Raw genomic sequence first — 22509 nt, 5'->3', positions numbered from 1 at the left:
TGAGTTCCCTCCTGCATTCTGCACCTCTCCTGCAGCCCAACCTCCTTCCCTGAGCCCCCTCAGGAACTCCGCACCCCTCCTCTGCCCCAACCCCTTGCCCTGAGCCCATTCCTGCACACCGCACCCCCACCCACGCTCCCTCCCGCACCCCAACTCCCTGCCCCAACCCCGCATACAATTTCCCCACCCAGATGTGGCCCTCGGCCCAAAAAGTTTGCCTGCCCCGATCTAGCCACGTATCCTGTCTTCCAACAGTGGCCAATGCTATGTGCCCCAGAGGGAATGAACAGAACAGATAATCATCAAGTGATCCATCCTGTTGTCCATTCCTAGCCTCTGCCACAGAGGCTTGGGACACCATCCCTGTCCATCCTGGCCAATAGCCATTGATGGACCTATCCTCCATTAATTTACCTAGTTCTTTTTTGAACGCTGTTATAGTCTTGGTCAAAGAGTTCCACAGGTTGATCATGCGCTGTGTAAAGAAATACTTTCTTTTACTTGTTTTAAACCTACTGCCTATTAATTTCATTTGGTGACCACTAGTTCTTGTGTTATGAGGAGTAAATAACATTTCCTTATTTACTTTCTCCACACCAGTCATGATTTTATAGACCACTATCATATCGCCCCTTGGTCATCTCTTTTCCAAGCTGAAAAGCTAGCACCACTCTTTTAAGGGCTTGTACACACTAGCGCTCACTTTGGTATAACTTAAGTCACCCATGGGTGTGAAAAAGCCACACCTCTAAGTGACTTTAGTTACACCGACCTAAGTGCCAGTGCAGACAGGCACTTCTCCCCTCCAACATAACTACGGCCGCTTGGGGAGGTGGAGTAATTGTGTTGGAGGGAGAGGTCTGCCCCGTCAGCATAGAGCATCTGCACTAGCAGTGCTATATAGGTGCAGCTACATTGGTATAGCTGCATCACTGCAGCGATTCTTGTTGCAGACTAGCCTTACGAAACCTACAGTCAGTAAGTGTGCTGGAACCCTGAGGTGAAAAGAGCAAAGAATGAAAGAGCCTTTTCCTACCAATATAGTGAGGCAAAGTAGCAGCTCTGAGTTACCCTGGCATCTCTTTGGCACACCCTTCATCAGAAAATGTAGCTGGGGTTTAGGATTCAAGCTACTTTATTTCTTGATTTTACAACAGCATCTAATTTGTTGGTAGTTAGGTATTAGATGCTCCAAGTCTATAATAGTTGGATACTTGCCTGAATTCCTTTCACAATGCGTAAGTTAAAGTACTACCTAGGGAAAAGAGCACGTATTGTGATTGCGCCTACAGATAACTTTAAACATTTTTGAAATAGATGTTTCCAAACTGTCCTCCAAGACAGAGGATCAGCGTAGCACTTGCTAGGGGGTTATGGTGAGATAGCTTGTCATATCGCACTGGCTTTTCTCTAGGTTTCCAGATAACTTGCATTAAAAGAAACTAAAAACACAGGAAATATTTTTCTGCCTCTTTTCCATATGAGCACTTGTTGTAGTTGTAAAAGGGACGCTATGTGCTTCAGAATGGAGATGTGTGGGTACACAGGACAATCTTGCTAGAAAGATGTGACCTATCCTAGATAATGCCCAAGTGCAAAGCACATCTCTGACTTTGCTTTCACTAAGGGTATGTCCTACACTATGGGCACTATAGCGGCACAGTCACCACGTAGACACTTGCTATACCAATAGAAGGGGTTTTCTCATCCACATAGATAATCCACTTCCCCAGTAAGCAGTAGCTAGGTCTACAGAAAAAATTTTATATCAGCATAGCCACATCTACACTGGGGGCTAGGTCCACTTAACTACAGTGATCAGGGGGGTTGAATTTTTCACACCCCTCAGTGTCAATCTAAATTATAAGTGTAGACCATCCAGGCATAAGATAAACACAGTGAACAGTGCACATAATTTATTTTCAAAAACCCACGAAACAAAACCCACTATGCTGCACCCACAATTTCCCCTGGGGAGAGATGACAAAGAATGAAGCACATGTGACCGATTTTCCTCACACTGTTTAATGCACAACTGGCACTATAGGTACTTTGGTGATGACAGCAGTAAAAGAATCTGTATAGATGAGGATGTGTGTAAACTAAAGGAAAAAGACCTACCTAGGACCTCTTGGTCCTTCGAAGTATGTGCCTCTGGGTGGGTCTGGAAGCAATCCACCTGATCTCACTGGTTTATCTTGAACGTTGGAGGTGGGGGGTACATAGGTTGAAGATACTGGAGTAGAGGTTTTCAGTTCTCCAGATGCTGGTTCAGATGAGACAGAAACAAATGGTACAGCTTGCTTACCCAGATGAACTTGACAGTTTCCTTGGTCTGAAGAGTCAGCAGATGTAGTTATTTCAGAATGACAAGGTAAAGTTGCAGATGAGCCAAGTAGTTTAAATACAAAAGAATCAGGAATAGGAAGAAGAGCTGGCCTGGTTGTTTTAGCGGACTGGAAAACCTGAAGACTGGACGTTGGGGGTTCAGATGAGTTAGACAACTCAGGATCAGAAGACAGAGGTGGGGGAACCTGCGGAGGGGTGGCTGAAGGCAAAGATGGAGGCATAACAGGCATGCCTCCTTGGGAGGTTTGAGAGCATGGAACAAAAGGAGGTGGCAATGCAACATTCCCAGGGTATTGATTCTTCATGTTTCGAAGTGAGTTCACTTTCTCCTGCAGATGGGACTGAGTAGCTTTCATCTGTCCCTGCCATGTTTTCCACTGTTTCTCATACTCCTGAAGCTGATCTTTGTGAGGATAGGTCTGAAGTTGATCCTGCCATCCTTGGAATTCACGCTCCCACTCTTTGTGAAGTTGTTGAAACTGTTTCTGCTGCGTCTCATAATGCTGCAGCTGCATATCCACTGACATTGTCTGCAAGAAAGAGAGATACAAATGCTGCAGAATACATTTTTAGTTCCTTCTGAAGCCACATGCTTGAATATCACCCTCTGCCCAATCTTCAGCTTAAACAGAAGCTTGAGAGAAGAGTTACACAGAAACAGAAGCAAACATATCCTGTCTGGTATATCTCCAACCTATACATTTTAGTGATAGATAAGGGCAAACACTTCCAAACAAAAAGCCCACATCACTCTAGGTGGGAGGACCGGGGAGTGGGGAGAGTATAATTAGCAACAGATTACTTCTGCATACAACCAAACTATTTGGGGCTATTACTAGAATATCCTCCATCCCTACTGAATCACAAATCAATCCACAAATATTCTAATATATGTAGCAAGCAGCCTTGTTTCCCAAGCTCTTCAATTTGTTTCTCCAAGCACATAGCAATTCAATTTAAATGCACTTTCCTTCACATTCGAGAGCACCACCTGGAACACTAAACCAGGTATACATTGAGTAAACTGTAGTAGTCCTCCAAGTTTGGGCTTATCAAACTTGTTTATCTAACAAAACAAACTAAGAGAACAATCTCTCATTACGCTTGTAATAACCTACAGCTAGTTAACCTACAGCTTAATGGGACTAAATTGGGGGGCCCAGATAATCTTCATCCAAGAATATTAAAGGAATTGGCACCCGAAATTGCAAGCCCATTAGCAAGAATTTTAAATGAATCTGTAAACTCAGGGGTTGTACCGTATGATTGGAGAATTGCTATTTTTAAGAAAGGGAAAAAAAGTGATCCGAGTAACTATAGGCCTGTTAGTTTGACATCTGTAGTATGCAAGGTCTTGGAAAAAATTTTGAAGGAGAAGGTAGTTAAGGACATTGAGGTCAATGGTAAATGGGACAAAATACAACATGGTTTTACAAAAGGTAGATTGTGCCAAACCAACCTGATCTCCTTCTTGGAGAAAGTAACAGATTTTTTAGACAAAGGAAATGCAGTGGATCTAATTTACCTAGATTTCAGTACGGCATTTGATACGGTGCCACATGGGGAATTATTAGTTAAATTGGAAAAGATGGCGATCAATATGAAAATTGAAAGGTGGATAAGGAATTGGTTAAAGGGGAGACTACAATGGGTCCTACTGAAAGGTGAACTGTCAGGCTGGAGGGAGGTTACCAGTGGAGTTCCTCAAGGATCGGTTTTGGGACCAATCTTATTTAATCTTTTTATTACTGATCTCAGCACAAAAAGTGGGAGTGTGCTAATAAAGTTTGCGGATGATACAAAGCTGGGAGGTATTGCCAATTTAGAGAAGGACAGGGATATCATACAGGAGGATCCGGATGACCTTGTAAACGGAGTAATAGTAATAGGATGAAATTTAATAGTGAGAAGTGTAAGGTCATGCATTTAGGGATTAATAACAAGAATTTTAGTTATAAGCTGGGGATGCATCAATTAGAAGTAACGGAGGAGAAGGACCTTGGAGTATTGGTTGATCATAGGATGACTATGAGCTGCCCATGTGATATGGCCGTGAAAAAAGCTAATGAGGTCTTGGGATGCATCAGGAGAAGTATTTCCAGTAGGGATAAGGAGGTTTTAGTACCGTTATACAAGGCACTGGTGAGACCTCACCTGGAATACTGTGTGCAATTCTGGTCTCCCATGTTTAAGAAGGATGAATTCAAACTGGAACAGGTACAGAGAAGAGCTACTAGAATGATCCGATGAATGGAAAACTTGTCTTATGAAAGGAGACTCAAGGAGCTTGTCTTGTTTAGCCTAACTAAAAGAAGGTTGAGGGGAGATATGATTGCTCTCTATAAATATATCAGAGGGATAAATACCAGAGAGGGAGAGGAATTATTTAAGCTCAGTACCAATGTGGACACAAGAACAAATGGATATGAACTGGCCACCAGGAAGTTTAGACTTGAAATTAGACGAAGGTTTCTAACCATCAGAGGAGTGAAGTTTTGGAATAGCATTCCAAGGGAAGCAGTGGGGGCAAAAGATCTATCTGGCTTTAAGATTAAACTCGATAAGTTTATGGAGGAGATGGTATGATGGGATAACATGGTTTTGGTAATTAAATATTCATGGTAAATAGGCCTAATGGCCTGTGATGGGATGGGATCTGAGTTACCCAGGAAAAAATTTTCTGTACTATCTGGCTGGTGAATCTTGCCCATATGCTCAGGGTTTAGCTGATCGCCATATTTGGGGTCAGGAAGGAATTTTCCTCCAGGGCAGATTGGAAGAGGCCCTGGAGGTTTTTCGCCTTCCTCTGTAGCATGGGACACGGGTCACTTGCTGGAGGATTCTCTGCTCCTTGAAGTCTTTAAAACATGATTTGAGGACTTCAATAGCTCAGACATAGGTGAGAGGTTTTTTGCAGGAGTGGGTGGGTGAAATTCTGTGGCCTGCATCGTGCAGGAGGTCAGACTAGATGATCATAATGGTCCCTTCTGACCTTAGTATCTATGAATCTATGAATAAATCTACAGCAGTCACTAATTATTCAATATATTTTATCTGTACCCACATCTGTATCTGAATTGCTGTGGCCAAACTGCAAGTCTCCTTTACCCTGCCTTGTAAAATCATGAAAATGTACTACACTAGGAACCATGTGTAGATTATTTTACCTGTCTCCTTCACCAAGATTTCCTTGGGGCTACTGTCTCCAATATACTTTTCCTTTATCTAATGACTTTCAGATCCTTGAGTGTTAGGAGTGGCAAATACCCACACAACACATATTATTCATTGAGAGTCACACTGTTGCAACATAAAATGAAAAAGTATTAAAACAGTATATTTTGTATAAAATATGAATCAATAAGGGTTCACTAAGAGCTGTGCAAGAAAAAATGTGACGGCCTAATTATCATCTTTTCTCTCTCCACTTTCAATATTGTCATAACCAGTCAAGGAGTATAGGAATGCTATATCAGTGGTCCATCCAATTCAATGTAGCCAGGTCTGAATCAGTTTGGGTCAAACCAGTTGCCACTCTAGCCCTGTATTTTGTCTCTGAGAATGAGCAATGACGTATTAGCAGCATTGTGGTAATGACCAGAGAATCCAATCAGGATTGGGACTCCACGACTGTAGCTGCTGTAAAAAACAAACAAAAAATCTCACTCACTCACACAAAGAAACAGTGTGGTTCACTGGACAGAGCACTGGACTGGGAATTAGGAGATCAGGATTCTGTTCCCAGCTCTCTCACAAACCTGCTATGTGACCTTGAGTGAGTTACTTTCCCTCTCAGTGCCTGTTTCACTTCTTACTCTTTGTCTGGTCTGTCTTGTCTATTTAGAATGTAAATTCTTTCAAGCAAAGAGTATCTCTCACCAGGTGTACATAACACTCCTAGCACAATGGGGGTTCAATCTTAGTTGGAGTCTCTAAGTGCTACTATAATAATTTGGAGTTTTTTAAGGGCGAATACCGCCCCTCTTGCAAAGAAACTGGGAAGGCATAGGCTCTCCCCAACCCCCAACAATCCCATGATCTACTTAATTACCCAACACCATCCTACTGACCCCAGCTAGCAATACTCTTATACTCTGAAGCATGAAGATTTACAACAATTAGTTTTATCTGAATTGGCTATTCTGATAGATGTCTAATCTATTTTTAATCTTACTAATCTATTAATATCAATAATATCCTTTGGCAGTGAGTTCCATTATTAGTTATACTTTACCTAAATATTTCATTTATTTTGGCTTTTACATTGTCTTTTTGAATATCCTCTTTTTCTTGTATTGGAGGACACAGTAAATAAGGGCACCCAACCAGCTCTTTCTGTTCCTGCCATTTTAAGTAACCTTTTCTTTTCTAAACTAAGCTGTCCTACTGTAAAATTTTCAAAGACACCTAGGTCCCATTTTCAAAAGTAACAGGCTCTTAAGAGCCTACAGTGCTCAGACGATTTTGAGAATTGTATCCCATGTCAATAAATAGTCTTTTTAATTATGCCTCATATGAAACTGCTCCCATCAACATCTCTAAATATTCTTGTTACTCTTCAACTGAGACTGGAAAGTAACTTCTCAGGGAAGGGGGAAGCTAAGTTTTTGCCCATGAACAACGATTAATGAGAGAGCAAGGCAAACAAGTCAGCCAGAAGAAATTATTATACTACATACTTCTTATCAGACCATGAGTGTTACATCATCCAAGAGGTATACCAAATGCCAGTTTCTCAATGACTAACCTGTGGGGGTGGTGGCTGTTGTATAATCTGCTGGTACTTCTGTAGGATCTGTTGCAGTTGGGCATGCTTCTGCATTATTCTCTGATACTGAAAGCCAACTCGATGGTGTGGATGCTGCTGCCACTGAGCTGCTGCCACCTGCAACTGCTGCAACCTCAAATCTTCCTCAGAGTCCTCAGGAGGTTCAATATTCAGCTAAGATAAATATAATTATTATAACTAAGGGAAAGCTCATTCAAGCACAACACCTAAACAAGCTTACCTTTGGGTAAGGAATGGTGTCCCTAGCCTCTGTTTGTCAGAAGGTGGAGATGGATGGAAGGAGAGACTAGGTCATTACCTGTTAGGTTCACTCCCTCTGGGGCACCTGGCATTGGCCACTGTCGGAAGACAGGATATTGGGCTGGATGGACCTTTGTCTGACCCAGTATGGCCACTCTTATGTTCTTAAGCATAACCAAATTCACAGAAGTTTCATGGCAGTTAATAATTCTATGACCCTGAATTTTGGTGTTCTGACTTTCTGTGACACTATCAGAATAGATGATTTTGTTTATCTTCTTCAATAAGGGGAATAGTTCAAGCCAAAAATCAGATTTGAGAGAATTTGCGTGCATATTCTAAGTAAAAACCATCACTATGCAAATGGGCAGAAAGGTTTTTGGGCAAAACTTCTTGGCTATTGGGCACAGACTATGACCCCATTCTTTAACAAAGGAATCATTATCTTTCAAGGTCTGGAGTGGAAAGCAAAATCACCACTCTCCTTTCCAGCACTTAAAAGGAAAGTAATATGCATCTCAGCTAAAAATTGGAATGATTAATTAAATCAAAATCCAAACTATGCCAAAATTCTGGTGTGTTTGGATTTAGTATTCTGGTTCAGGCCTGAGCTATTAAGTTCAGATGCATGTCTTGGTGATAGAGGCATTAGATTGAATGTGGGGTACTAGCTCAGGCACATCTCTAATCCTGACTGCAAGATGTATACATGCAGCTGCAAAGGGGAAAGGTACTAATACCTTCCAATTCAGCAAGTAGGATGAGCAAATCATACAGAGGGACAGAGGTAAAAATCTTGAACGCTAACAAGGAAAAGTCATTCAGGGATTTCAGGTTAAGGAACTAGGGAGCACAAGATTAGCTAATTGGGACTACAGTAATTCATTCATTTCCCTTATCCTCTTTTCTTTAAAATAATTCACTTTTTCTGAGATATGTCATCTGACCTACTGGCATTAGAGACAAATATGGTTCATAATCTCTGAACACTATTCACTTCACCATGGCAGGGAGCATGGGTCCCAAATGCAGAAGTCTTTCAAATCTGTAGGAGAAGAACTCTGTAAATGCAAAGGGATCCTACTCATCACCTAACAAAACTGAGGAAGCAGCTTGTCTCTGAAAAAGATTTTACTAGTTCCAAACCTGCCAGACCAGGGAGATGCGTACCCAGACCTGTCTTTCCCAACTGTAAAGTCTATTAATTGGGAGGCAATATGGCCTAGTGAATAGATCACTAGACTTGGACTCAAGAGGTTTGGGGTCTATTGGACTCAAGAGATGTGTGTCTGGCCTGCTGGATGATCCCACTTACCTTACTTGCCTTCTGTACTTCAATTTCCCCACATGTAAAATGGGGATAATGATACTGACCTTCTTTGCAAAATGCTTTGAGATCTACTGATGAAAAGCACTATCTAAAGTCTAGGTATTATTATTCAGACCCAGGCAGGAGGAAAACTTTTTTTTTTTTTTGAACGAATGTCCCATAAGGAATAGCATCTTTGCATAGCGTACCTTAGGTTCAGTAGATGAGACAGGAGGCTCCTCTTTCTTGGAAGCTGGTATGAGGGGCTCGTTAAGTGAAGGCGGGTCAGACTGCTGATTAGGAGCAGTCACTTTCCCTTCTTCTTGCTGTATTCTCTGCTCAGGTGCATCCTTCACTATTATTCCTTGGCCCTTCGGTTGCTGCTGTCCCTGTGCATGTGCTTTTGCCCTCTGCTGCAGACTTAGCAAGTGTTGCTGGTACCAGTACTGTTGCTGTTCCTATAATATACAAAAAGTTTGTGAGAATTACAGTAGCAACCAGGTTTAATAGACAAAAACAGATAAAGATAACCCACCAAGATAATCACTGAAATCTGGCAGAGAAAACAGTCTCCAGAGAAGTGTTTATGCCTGTTTCATAGTGATAACTCATTTCTCTACCATCATTACAGAGAAGCAATAGGTCAAAACCCCTTATCAGGTTTCAGGCACGACTGTCCTAGGTGCTATACAGACATGAAGGAAGATGCAGTTCCTATCCCAAAGAACTTAAAACCGAAGAAGGCAAAAAACAGAAAGGAGAGGAAGGTGTTCAACATATGAGCTAAGGGATTGGAGTGAATGGACTTGTTAATTCCATTTCATTATTTTATTAACAACTTGGTATATGTATTTATTTTGGAGCTCAGATGGGGTAGGATAATGGAAAAGTTGGATGAGGAGAATTGGTAGGAGCCATGGAACAGGGAAAAGGAAAGGGGGCAGAAGGACACTGAAGGAAGAAATGCACAGAGGAAAGAAAGGGAAGGGATAAATGGAGACGTCTATGGAGAGCGGGAAGAGTGAGGATGGCAGCAGAGAAACTGTGAGGGAGAGATGTGGAAGGAGACTGGGACAAACAACCAATCAGACAGAAAACAATATCTTGAGTTCAGATTATAAAAAGCTGTCTTCTAACCTCACTGGCATCTGGGAGCTGCAAAGTAACCAGATGGGGACGCCAGAAATAAGACAAGACCAGCTACGGAGATAGTCAAACTCCTAGCATTAAGTCCTCATCTTTAAATATGTTCAAAGTACAGGTGCTTTATAGCTGAAAGGCCTGTTCTTTGGAACATGGTTCCACAAGGTCTGATGGCATATTTTGACATTTAGACTTTCTCTGAAGAATTTCCTCTGCTGGAGAATTTCCCAAGATCTTCACTTTCTCCATGTGTGTCACACATAGACAAATGGATATATATTATCCACTATAAATCCCCTTTTCTAGGTTTTGTAACCAAGTAGCATTCATCTCCTCCAGGTTGAAATAATGACAAGGAATAGCTCAGCTCTCAAATGTTTTTATACATTTTCAAAATAGTAGGTAGCTCAATAAATTATACTTCATCAGGATTTTCACTGCCCAGCCCAAATATCAAGGATAAAGTTGGAAGAAACGTCCTAGTGATTATGGTTCTATAATCTGCGCACACACTAAAAACTCAATGAAATGCCATGAGCTCAGATTTAAAATAAGATACAAAAGGAACTAAATTCTAACTTTATAAATTCAGAATACTGAATGTTTACTAAAAATGTATACTGAAGTCCCATTCATCAAGAGAATTTATATAGCTTTTATAAGAACACTAGCAAAATACAGGGGACAGAGATTGGTATTTTATAGCCATAAAGTGAGGATATGGAAAAGCTTATCCTAAAGCTCATGGAATGGTGCAGCCTATGAAAACACAAGCTCAATTAGCAATTTCCTCTCTTTTGAGAATCTGTGACTGTCCCACATCTTTCATACTCTTCCTGTTCATCTTTTCTACCCACACACTGGCAAGAAGAGCCACTTCTGAAAATCCAGCATGGGAACAGCAGAGAAGCTAACAGGAACAACAATTTATTTTTAAATGCAGGTATAAATTCAGCATTGGTGAATGGTGCCCGATGAGATTCCTTAAGACTGAAGTTTCCAATTCATCTTCAAAATAGGTATGTAATAAGCATGTGCAGTGCAAACTTCCTCCACCCATATATCTTATGCCTGAATTAGAAGGGCCTATTTCTAGCAGTGAGGTGTGAAATGGACGAATTTAAAGAGCAGATCTATGCAGAAAATCACTTCTCTAAAATGACATTTTGGGGACTATATGTCTATGATAGGAGATGGTATCATTCTAGATCCAGCCATTGACCTCTGCCAATATCCTGAAAATCAGGATTCAGATCAGGATATGACATAGAGAAGCTCTCATGGCTATGGGTGGAGGACAAACATCCATACTTACAGCATGGGATCTCTCAGCAGCCTTCAACTCCATGTTGCATTAGGAGTTGCTTTTGCATTCAAGACCTAGCAGAGGCATGCAGAACAGCACTAAGCTGGATTTAAACATTCCTTTCAAAGAGATGTCACATAACATGATTTTATACATTAGTGATGGCTGTGACATAGATAAATAAAAGATGACAGTCATGATAGACAACTGCTCTTCTGCCCTGAAAACCTAGTCACTTGAGAACTCATCCTATCTCCTCTCCTTCTCAATATATAGATTAATCTCTAGGAGAGGTCATACCACATAGGCTCCAATACCACCAATATGACGACACTCAGCTGTAAATCTCCTTCACAGCACGTGAAGCGAGAACCACTTTATGTCCCAGCATCTGACTGAGGGCTTGTCTACACTACCGCGTGGGGTCGATGTAAGATATACAACTGCAGCTACGTACTTAGATCTACTTACTGCAGTAAGTCGACAGCTGACACTCTCCCATCGACTCCGCTTGCACTTCTGTTCTGGTGGAATACCGGAGTCGATGGGAGAGCGCTCAGCGGTCAATTTATTGTGTCTATACTAGACACGATAAATTGACCCCTGCTGGATCGATTACTGCCCGCCAATCCGGCAGGTAGCATAGACAAGCCCTGAAAAAAGTGAATGGGTGAAAAACAGATGTCTAAAGCTCACACTGAGCAAAACAGAGGAAATACTGGTGAAGGATACATTTCAAAGAGATGGTGGGAACTTAAGTCCTCATCTTTGACTGAGGGCTTCTACTCTCCCAGTGTCAAGGTGGTAACTATTCTTGGAGTCCTACTGCAATCACTGTTACTCCTATACACAAGGAATGCAACAATAACAAGGAGCTTCTTCTTCCATCCTTGACTAACCAATGGTTTATACCAGTGATACTGAGACCTCAAGTCGTTCAGGAGCCAAATTAGCTACCAACAGTACCCAAAAGAGCTACAGTAGTGTGAATTCATTGTTTCATTTACTATAGTGCTATTCATATTTAAAGAGTATGACAAAGAAAATATTAATTTATACATAAATATATATTATTTTCACAGCAAAGTTCACAGTGCAAGTTGATAACTTAATTTGGTTAATAACATAGTAAAAGTATCCCTGATTGGTTAATTAACAACTCACATAGTGTTTTAATATCACATGCTGCAAAGAGTCCCAGGAGACACATTAGAAAGCTGCAGTCTGAGTATCATTGGTTTATACCTGTTCCTCTCAGGGAGGATCTCACCATAGTGAAATAGATATCACCACCTTCTGGTTAGATTAAATTACCACACCTCAACTTCTACCAAATGCCCAACTGTGAAGGTCACACAGAAGCTCCACCTGGTATAACATACAGCAGCCTCAGCCTAACCCAAACAAAGAAAACCAAAGAAGTGAATCATGTCAACATACCATTTGTTCCACTGACTCTCCATTTAGTTCTGTATCCATTTCAAGGACCTAGTCCTCAGTTTTCAAACCTTTAATGGCCCACCAGGACAGCAAGACTCTATGCAAGCAGTGTGACTGCCAGAGTCCAGGGTGAAAAACTTGGGGGTCTTGGTCACTACAAAATATCAGGATGAATCTGAGAGCCTTTACTGCATAATGCAAGACCCATCTATTTATGCAGCAAGTCCTTCCCCAGGATGGTTTAAAAAAAAAAAAAAAAAAAAAAGCCTGGTGATGCTCATGGAAGAAAATAACAGAGATGATAAGCAAGGATAAGGAAAACAATACAGCAGTCCAGAACACAGGGCTGTGAAGCTTAGGTATCCTTCATGGGAAAATGTACATAATCTTTGTTTAATTTTCAACAGAATATGCACCCAGATACCAAAGTGAATGGCATGCTATAAATAAATTTTGGTAGATACTTCACTTATTAAAGCTATGTCTACACTAGAGAGCTTACAGTGGCACAGCTGTACCGATGCAGTTGCGCCGCTGTAAGCCCTCTTGTGTAGCCTCTCTATGCTGACAGGAGAGAGCTCGCCTGCCATCATAATGAAACCACCCCCAACGAGCGGCGGTAGCTATGTCAGTGGCAGAAGCTCTCCCGGCGACTTATGTGAGTGTAACTTATGTCACTCAGGGGAGTGGTTTTTTCACATCCCTGAAAGACAAATTATACTAACATTTAAATGGTAGTGTAGACATTGCCTAAGTCAGGGGTTGTCAAACTGGCAGTTGGGACCCCTCAGGGGGTCACGAGGTTATTACAAGGGGGGGAGGGGTTGCGAGCTGTCAGCCTCCACCCCAAACCCTGCTTTGCCTCCAGCATTTATAATGGTTTTAAATATATAAAAAAGTATTTTTAATTTATAAGAGGGGTGGGGGGTCACACTCAGAGGCTTGTTATGTGAAAGGGATCACCAGTACAAAAGTTTGAGAACCACTGGCTTAAGTGTTTCTGAAAAGATATACCTTGCCATAAGGAGACACAGGAACCTTATTTTCACTGTGTTAGACTGCTGCAAAATGTGTCACATGGCATGGGACTCTAAACCAAAATCACACACAGAGATCAGTCAATGTTACACAGTGGAAGACAAATAATATAACAAAGAATTACAAATGACAAATTGCAATTTCTTGCATAATCTACTGAATATGTGGGGGGAGGGGGGAAAGCAGCATTCTGTTTGGCTATGGACACTGTTACTACAGGAGATAATCAGAAAATTATCTTCTGCCTAGACTAGATTGTCATTAATTAAAAAAGAGAAAGATTCCATAACTCTTCTTCCGCAGATCAGTAGAAGTTATACTATTTCAATGTTCAATCTTTACGACCCTTTAGGTACCCCTTTCTTTTTAAATTAAGATTTAATTTTGTATTGTATCAAATTCAGTAAACTACAATGCAAAGTTAGGGCAAAAAATCAGAAAATGCAAAAGGTAGCAGTGTTTATTCAGTCACAACTCTGCTCCCCTAAGTATGCATTGCAATAATTCATTAATTATGACTATGTTCTTTCAGATGTATGTATGGTTGTCAAAATAATTATTGTACTGTATTATTTTAAAAATAGTATAGCTTAATGAAATTACAGACACTATCATAATGGATAGCAACAAAGCGAGGGGGAGCATGTTAACATTTAATATTCAACCTCCTAAAATCCAGCACTTTTGAGTGCTCAGTTATTGAACGAGAATACTGAATCTACATCTAATTTACTATTTTGTTTTGAGGGGAGGGAGGTTAAAGAAAAAATGAATACAAGAGGAGTCCCCATTTCTATAGAAGTAAAAAACCAGCTAGTGCCTATCAATAACGTTATAAAAGTGCCCACCTACGACATAAGTGTTTTTAACAGTAAAAAGTATATTTTTCACTCCCACCAAATTCAAAAACTTTTGAAAAGACTTTCCTCAAGTGCTTCATAAAAGTTCACCTTTAGGAAGAGATCAAGCATGAACACATTTAGGCCAAAGTCTGACTATTTCTGAAAACTGAACAAACAGGCATCTAGGGTCTATAATGGAAATACTTTTGTAACCTTAACTATTGCAGGTATGGCCAATTTGCACTGTTATAGCATTTGTGTTCATAAACAACTGAAAAAATATTACTGTAAGAGAAAAATCAAAACAAGAAACTATACAAAACAAAACCAGGTGGCAATCCTACAAAATACCAATGGACTGCTGCATTGGTATGGAGGGTCCAATGAAGTCAATAGGGATCCATGCAGTTTATCTGCACAACGTACTTTGCACGATCGGGGCCCTAAAAGTCTGAAAAATCCACTAAGGGGATAAAGTTCAGTCAAGGCTGAGACATCCCATTGTGCTTGGGAACTGCTGGCTCTTGAAAACCCACTACTACAGGATACAAAACGACAGGTTTCAGAGTAGCAGCCGTGTTAGTCCGTATTCACAAAAAGAAAAGGAGTACTTGTTAGTCTCTAAGGTGCCACAAGTACTCCTTTTCTTTTTGAGGATACAAAATGTACATTTAACTGGAGTTTATGGAATTTTAGTCTCAGCTGTACCACTCCTGGCTTTTGTGAGCTGAAGCCAAAAATTTTGTTTTATTTAAACAAATTCGTTTATTGTTTCTCTATTTTATCTGTCTTTAGTTGAGCATCTTTACAACCCACACTACATCTGTAAATGATCAGTTCCCATCACTACCTTTTCCAAACTGGAGCCACGCTTGGCACCAAAGCACAAGCTGGACACTTTGTTCTTACCTGGGGGGTCATAGTGGAAGGGTCTGGCTGTGGGGTGCTGTGCTGGTCAGAACTGTCACTGGTGTCCTTAGCAGCACTCTGCACTGCCTCTTGCTGAGCAGGAGTGGAAGGGGGCAAGGATGACTGGGATGCAGTAAAGTGAGATTTAGACTGAGAAAGGGATGGTGTCAAACTAGACTGTGCTGGTTGGGAAAGGGATGATTGGGAAGGGGACAAGTAAGATTGAGAATGTGTCTGATACGATTGGGAGGAGGGTAAATAGGATTGAGGGGCAGTTGGTGGAGGGGGCTCTAAATAGGACGGTGGTGGTGGCTGGGAGAGCTGAGAATGGGACAAATAAGACTGGGGCGGAGGGGACTGGGAAGGGGGTGGCTGGGCTGGGGGAATATAAGGTTCAGACTGGGCTGGGGGGATATAGGCCTGCGAAGGGAGTGGATAGGCCTGCTCAGGCAGCAGGGGCGACTGTGGCGGAGAGGACAGCTCCATGTCCATGGGCACTGGGGAAGAAGGCAGGTGCTCCCAGTCGCTGTGGGGCTGAGACGGCTGGAGGGTCTCATGCTCTCGGGGCAGGGGGGGCGCCGGGGGCTTGCAGACCTGGGGGTCCCGGGGTGGGGGCGGCGGGGGCGGCTCGCGGTGCTTGAACTGCTTCTGGTAGCTGCGGACGGGGGGAGGCACTGGCGGCGGCGGCCAGTCGGTGAAGGAGCCGGGGAGAGGCGGAGGGGGCAGGCCCGGGGGCGGCGGCCCGGGCGGGGGACCCCCCAGAAGCACCGACTGCATCTGCTTCTGGTGCATTTGCTGCAGCTGTTGCAGCTGGGCCAGGTGCTGTTCCTGCAGGCTCAGGAAGCCCGAGGCCCCGGGCGCGGGGGCCACACCGGGGCCCGGGGGCGGGTAGTTCGGCGGCGGGACGGAGGGGGGCATCACGGGCGGGGGGACGGGCAGCGGCGGGGGCGGTATCGAGGTGGGGGGCGGCGGGTAGTGCCCCGCCGCCCCGTACAGGCCCCAGGCCGGATACATGGCGGGGCCGGGTCTGAGGCGGCGGCCGAAGCGGAGATCGGAGCTTCCACAGGCCGCGGCGAGTGGCGACAGCAGCAGCGCGTGCGACGCACAGTGCCTGCGTAGCGAGGCTCGTTGGACCTCCGGGACAGAAGAGTGCCGTGCAGGAAGTTAGAGTGCCCCCAGCCTGGACCATAGAGAGGGGCTCGCTGAAGTTAGAGCGCCACCTACCGATCAGCCCGGGCTATAAGGTGGCCGGGCACCGGCGGAACAACACGGACAATAGAGAGGTGAACTAAGTGGGACTAGAGCGTCGCTGAAACCCTGATCTCTTCTTCTCTCATGTCTGCTTGGACAAAAGAGAGGGGCAAAGAGGAGCTAGAGCGCCGCTCAGAGGAAGGCTATCGGCCTCCATCTTGTTGGGCGGGGGGGGGCAGGCGAGCGGGCGGGGAAGGAACAACAGCCTGGAGGCCACCGCCTTGGCGCCTTCTGGGTCCTGTCGCGGGCAAGGTTTCCACCCTTCCTCTCAGCTGCTCTCTCCCATGCGGGGGTTGCTTCCCCACAACGTGCCCGGCAGTCCCTGCGTTTATCGCTGCCCTCGGGGCGCCCTAACTACACCTTCCCTGGGAGACGGGTCTCCAGTCTGGTGAAGCTCAGTGTCTGGGAGGCCAGCCTGGGAGGCGAGCTGAGAACCATAGACAAAGCCTTGAACCCTTAATTCCATCACTATGGGGACAGCATTCAGATTACAGTGCTTGTGGTTTCTTAGCAGCCACGAACTGTTAGCTTGAGTTTCACAACTGTTTAGCAATCACAACTCCACTGCCTGAGGGCTTGGCTTCACTGAAAATTAACCTGAATTATAACTCAAGTGTTGCAGGGGCACCATTTCAGATTTTTTGGTGGGAGGCGGCAACTTTACCCATGATTCCTGGGGCTACTTGGGCATATGAAAACTAGTTTTTTGCAGATAATAAGTTACAAATTATTATCTGGCAGGAGCATTGTATCTAATTACTATGGAAAGAAAGAAAAATAAATATTAGACCTACTCAACTCTAATACCAATATGTTCTGACATCTTGTGTCAAGTCACTTAAGGGACACTGGTTACGTTCAAAATTTTAATATATATACAACAACTGAAACAATTATAGAAAAATCCAGGTTACTTTCTATCACTCTTTTGCAGTTCACCACGCTTGGAAAAGATCATTTAATTTTTTAAAACATCCTACTAGGGCAAGGCCCTGTGAGTTTATACCTGCCTGGGCTCTAGTAGTAGTAGTGGTGTTACCCCACTACAAATAATAAACTTGAAACTGACCTTAGACAGGAGTGAAACTGACACTTTCAAGTCCTTTCACAATATTGCCAACCACAAATGTTCACAAACCATGACTCAGACTGACCAAAAATCATGAGATTATGTAAAAATAATAGATTTGGTGTTCTTTTTATTTGCCTTCTGCTTTTTGAGCCTTTTGGGTGCACCTGGGTCACATTTTGAAGCTTTCTCCACAGCCACAAGGGTTAGAAACTTCATTTTTCTTTAAGAATGATGCCTGAAATCGCCACATATCCACTTGACTCCAGGAGCTGGGGCTTTAAGGGAAATAATTATCATGAGACTCATAACAAAATAATGGGAATTGGCAACAGTGATTTCACTTCTGTTAAAGGTGAGTTACTTTCCAGAAAGCTCTTAAACACAACACTACAGTGATGTAGTTGCAGTTCTGACAGGAGAATATTTAAAACCAAACCCCAAGAAAATTCCACATTTTAAAGTTGAGAAAAACATTGAGACTTGCGAGGTATATCGGTACCACTGCAGGCAGGAAAGGAAAATAAATAGGCACAGGTGCTCTGGGCAGCTCTTCCTCTTGAAAGAAAGTTGTAGGGTCAAATTTTCTAGTCCTTAATCATGTAAAACTTCTATTGCCATCAGCACCTCCACTCATAGATACTAATGTGCTCAGTAACTATACATTTCATACTTAAACATCTGAGCCATCTTTTCCAAGGCTACTCATTTTATACGAATTGGCTTAGAGACTACATTTTCTGGCATATTCTGAACAGTTCTGAGCATACAGTGGTGCCCAGTGAATAATACAAATCATCACAATAATTGTTTACTTTATGGACTCTGTAGATTCAGTTTTGTTCTTTGTTCTGGAATAGGCTTGGGTACAGCTAAAACCCTAAGGGCTTGGCTACACTTACATTTTATAGCGCTCAAACTTGCTGGCTCACCCCCTGAGCGCAGCAAGTCTGAGTGCTTTAAAGCGCTAGTGTAGGTGGATTACCAGGAGCACTGGGAGAGCTTTCTCCCAGCACTCACACGCAACCATACTCACACTTCAACGTGCTGCCGTGTGAGCGCTTTGAAATTTCCAGTGTAGCCATGCCCTAAGAATTTGAGGGAGAAACACATTTGATACTTGTACAACACTTTCTCATTCCTTCCTTTTTTCAAACTCAGAACAAAAAATGACAAAATAAAATGGTTTTCAGTTAAAATGTAAAATTGCACAGCAGGCATTATTCTACAACCCAGCCTGGGGCAGAACCTGCCATCCCTGAGGGGGTTAAGCAATCACCTCTCAGCTGACCCTCATTCTCTTTTTTTCTTCATCCTTCCTGACCTCTCTGCTGCTTTTCATGCTGTCAACCAGGATCCTTTCCAATTGCCTAGGACCATTTGCGGGAGTCTCAGAGAACTGGCCTTCTTGGTGTTTTCCCCATCTATCAGAGTCCTCTTTTTTTGCAGCATACAGCAGACAGATAGGCTGGTCCAGTGGAATGGGAGCTACCCTGAGAAACTAGGGATCTACTTCACCACAGACTTCCTGTATGACCTCAGGCCAGTACATTAGAGACAGAGTTTAAAGCTTTTTAGACACCCAAAGATTCAGCTAGGCTTCTAGTGCGGTTTTCAAAACAGCTAGGTGCTTTTGAAAATCCCACTAGGTGCCTAAATACCTTTGAAAATCTGGCCTTTAGTCTCTCTGTACATCAGTGCTCCATCGGTACAATGGGTATAAAATAACAGCACTGCTCTACCTCACCGAGGGGCTGTGAGGAGAACTAGGTTAGACATTGTGAGGAGCGGGAATGTGGCACGATCAGGGGAGGAGGCAGGGAAGAGGTGGGGCTGGGGCAGGGCGGGGATTTGGGGAAGGGGTTTGAATGGGGGTGGGGCAGGGGTGGGGCCTCATGGAAGGGGTGGAGTGGGGGAGGGGCTGGGGACAGAGTGGAGGGGAGAGCACCCAGGGGAAAGCAGGGAAGTCGACGTCTATGCCCCTAGGTGTAGATGCAACTAGGTCAATGGAAGAATGCTTCCTTTGACCTAGCTACCACTGTTTGGGGAGGTGGAGTTCCTACAGTTACAAAAAAAACCTTCAGTCACTACAGGCTATATCTATGAATTGAGTTATAGTGCCATAGATATGCTGTTATAGTCCCCGTAGTGTAGACGTGACCTCAGTGCCACATACAAGTGAATGCAGCACCAGTGTGAATAGGGCAGCTACAGCATTATTGTGCCATGTTGCCATTTTCACTCAAGCTAGGTTACCTTGAGAAAAGTAAGTCTGCAGTGTTGTTGTAGCTGTGTTGGTTCCAGGATATTAGAAAGACAAGGTTGATTAGATATCTTTTATTGGACCAACTTCTGTTGGTGAAAGAGACAAGCTGTCAAGCCACACAGCTCTGAATTTGGTCCAATAAAAGATATTATCTCACCCCCCTTGTCTCTCTTGAGAAAAAGCAACTCCAGTGTCGATGACTTGAGTTAAGTCTGCAGTGAAGTGAAGACATGCCCTTAAATGATAGCTGCTCAGCACATCTGAAAATCAGACCATAAGGGTCTAATCCTGCAGCTCTTGCTCAGTCCTTACTAGACTAAATTATATGATCTTCAGAATTTTGACTAAGTTTGGTCTAAGTTGGGTCTAAGTAATCACTGCAGGGTTTTCCCTTAATGGAGCAAAAAATAGAAAACTAGGATTTCATTAAAACAATGAGGAGTCCAGTGGCACCTTAAAGACTAACAGATTTATTTGGGTATAAGCTTTTGTGAGTAAAAAACCCTACTTCTTCAGATGTATGGAGTGAAAATTACGTGAAGAGTTATGTATATACACTACAGTTCTGTTCTCTAGGTCTGTGAGTCAGGAAAGTCCCTGAAATCTGAGCTACATACCTGTCAGGCAGAGGGGAAGAGACATTTCTCTCTCTCTCTCAGACTGGTCGTGCAAATTGAGAACTGAATGGTTCACAATGGATGCCCTTTTACAGTCTGAGCAAAATGCTAATCAACAGATTGTGGGGGTTAGAAGAAAAAACAAAAACTGAAGGGTTTGTCCTGCTTAGGGGTAAGACAACGAACATTTGGAACCATATCTGTGATGGAAATGAACCCCCACTTATTCCTTCAATCTGTGAGGAAAAGCAGACAGCAGACTTGATCTTATAAGGGACCTTAGCCAACCTGAGACTTGGAAAGACACTTGGGACAAGCTATCTGGTAGAAGATAGGGGAATGCTTTGTGAGTGCAGTTTAGGGTTTAGAAATTTTGTTATGATTTGATTTTATATGTAACCATTTGTTTCCAATATTCTTACTATCACTTGAGTCCATGTTCTTTGATAAATTTATTTGTTTTGACTGTATATGTATCTAAGTGGTATGCGTTAAGTAGAGCGGTGATCCTGAGTTGAATCTTACAAGCTGGTGTGTACTATTCCTTGTGGAGTAGAGAATGTGAGAGTTCTGTGAGCGTTCAGTGGAACATGGGCTGAGCACTCCAGAAGGACGCTCGGAGGTTGGCATGTGCCTATTACTAATCTGTCCAGAGAGGCCTAGAAGGAAGAACTGGCATTGTCGGAGGCTGGTAGTTTTAGGGAGCTGATCCACAATAGGTACAGACAAAAAATCCTCACACTAAGGGCAGTTGGTAACAAGGTGCCTCACAACCCTAGGTACTCCTTGGAAGTGTCACATTAAGTACTTCTGGTGTCAGGATCCTATGCATTCCACCATTGTGTCCATGGAATTAACTGTGAAATTCACCCCGTGAGACTGAATTGTGTTCCAGAATTTTAGCTTTAAGAAAAATATGTTTCTAGCCCTCATGGTTGTGAATTGTGAACCCAGTTTAACCAAGACAGTGATGTCTTCCTGAGTCTGCAGAGAGCCTAAAACAATAACTCTAAGGCAGGAGTTACCCCCATTCATTCCAATGGGTGTTTCACTCTATAATTTAAAGGTGACAATTTCAACCCCACCATTAACTATTTCACCACTGATAATTTTAGTAGAAACATCCAGCTAGTATGTTTATCTCACAATTCCAAACTGTCTTCACACCTCCCGAGCTACCAAAAGTCCCAACTGTCCTACACCCAGCTACTGCCACCCCCAACTTTTCCCCAGACAACTGCTACAATGTGGTTAGGTAATATCAGTAAAAAAAAAATCTGACATCAAAATTGGGAGGACAAACTAAACTGAATAGGAATGTAACAGGGCGTACTGACTTTTTTTTAAATAACCCCCCCCTTTTTAACATTTATCTGAAGCTGCTAGCAGAATTCTTTATTATGCCACCTACAACAGGGACCTTGCAACAGAATGTAGGTCCAGCTTACTGCAGAGAACATGGAGTCTCTTATCTACTGTGCTTTACATTATCAATTAGCTTAATGAACACAAAAAAAAAGCATAACTGTTAATGGGATAAAGTTAATGGGATAAATGTGTGAGGGGAAAGATGTGGTGATGGATCAAAGCCTTACATGTCTAGCCTCTGCTTCATGGACTTGGACATGTGAAGCAAGAGATTCTACGTACATTCATGAGAGGGGAAAAAGTTTCATAATAATTACACATACCATTCTAATAGAGATTATAGAGTTGTGGGTCTGGTAGTTTTGGCTACTTTGAGCAGATAGTGTGAATCTTCCACAACCCTTCTGACAGATCACTACGAAAGGGATTTTTAAAGACAGTTCCAGAGCCAGCACTTGATTAAAACATTTGAAATCTACATGAGCTATTCAAGCCCTAACCTCATGGCTTTCAATGCCATTTTAACCAAAATGGTGCAGATTTTTTATTATTTTAAAGCTACTGCATTTATGA

General features: G+C 42.8%; 1 protein-coding gene across 1 annotated transcript in view; it reads right to left on the bottom strand.

The window, feature by feature from the left end:
- Positions 1-16439, bottom strand: part of YLPM1 (YLP motif containing 1) — a 59535-nt gene extending 43096 nt beyond the window's left edge. Inside the window, exons 1-4 of the mRNA XM_074955951.1 lie at positions 15366-16439; positions 8897-9145; positions 7097-7291; positions 2122-2879 (exon numbers count right to left, since the gene is read on the bottom strand). Of these exons, the coding sequence (XP_074812052.1) occupies positions 2122-2879; positions 7097-7291; positions 8897-9145; positions 15366-16379 (2216 nt within the window). The 5' untranslated portion in view covers positions 16380-16439. The remainder of the gene's footprint in view (positions 1-2121; positions 2880-7096; positions 7292-8896; positions 9146-15365) is intronic.
- Positions 16440-22509: the final 6070 nt, after the last annotated feature.

This window comes from Natator depressus, chromosome 6 (genome assembly GCF_965152275.1).
Source record: "Natator depressus isolate rNatDep1 chromosome 6, rNatDep2.hap1, whole genome shotgun sequence".
NCBI classification, from domain to species: Eukaryota; Metazoa; Chordata; order Testudines; family Cheloniidae; genus Natator; species Natator depressus.
This window is presented reverse-complemented; position numbering and strand designations above follow the sequence as displayed.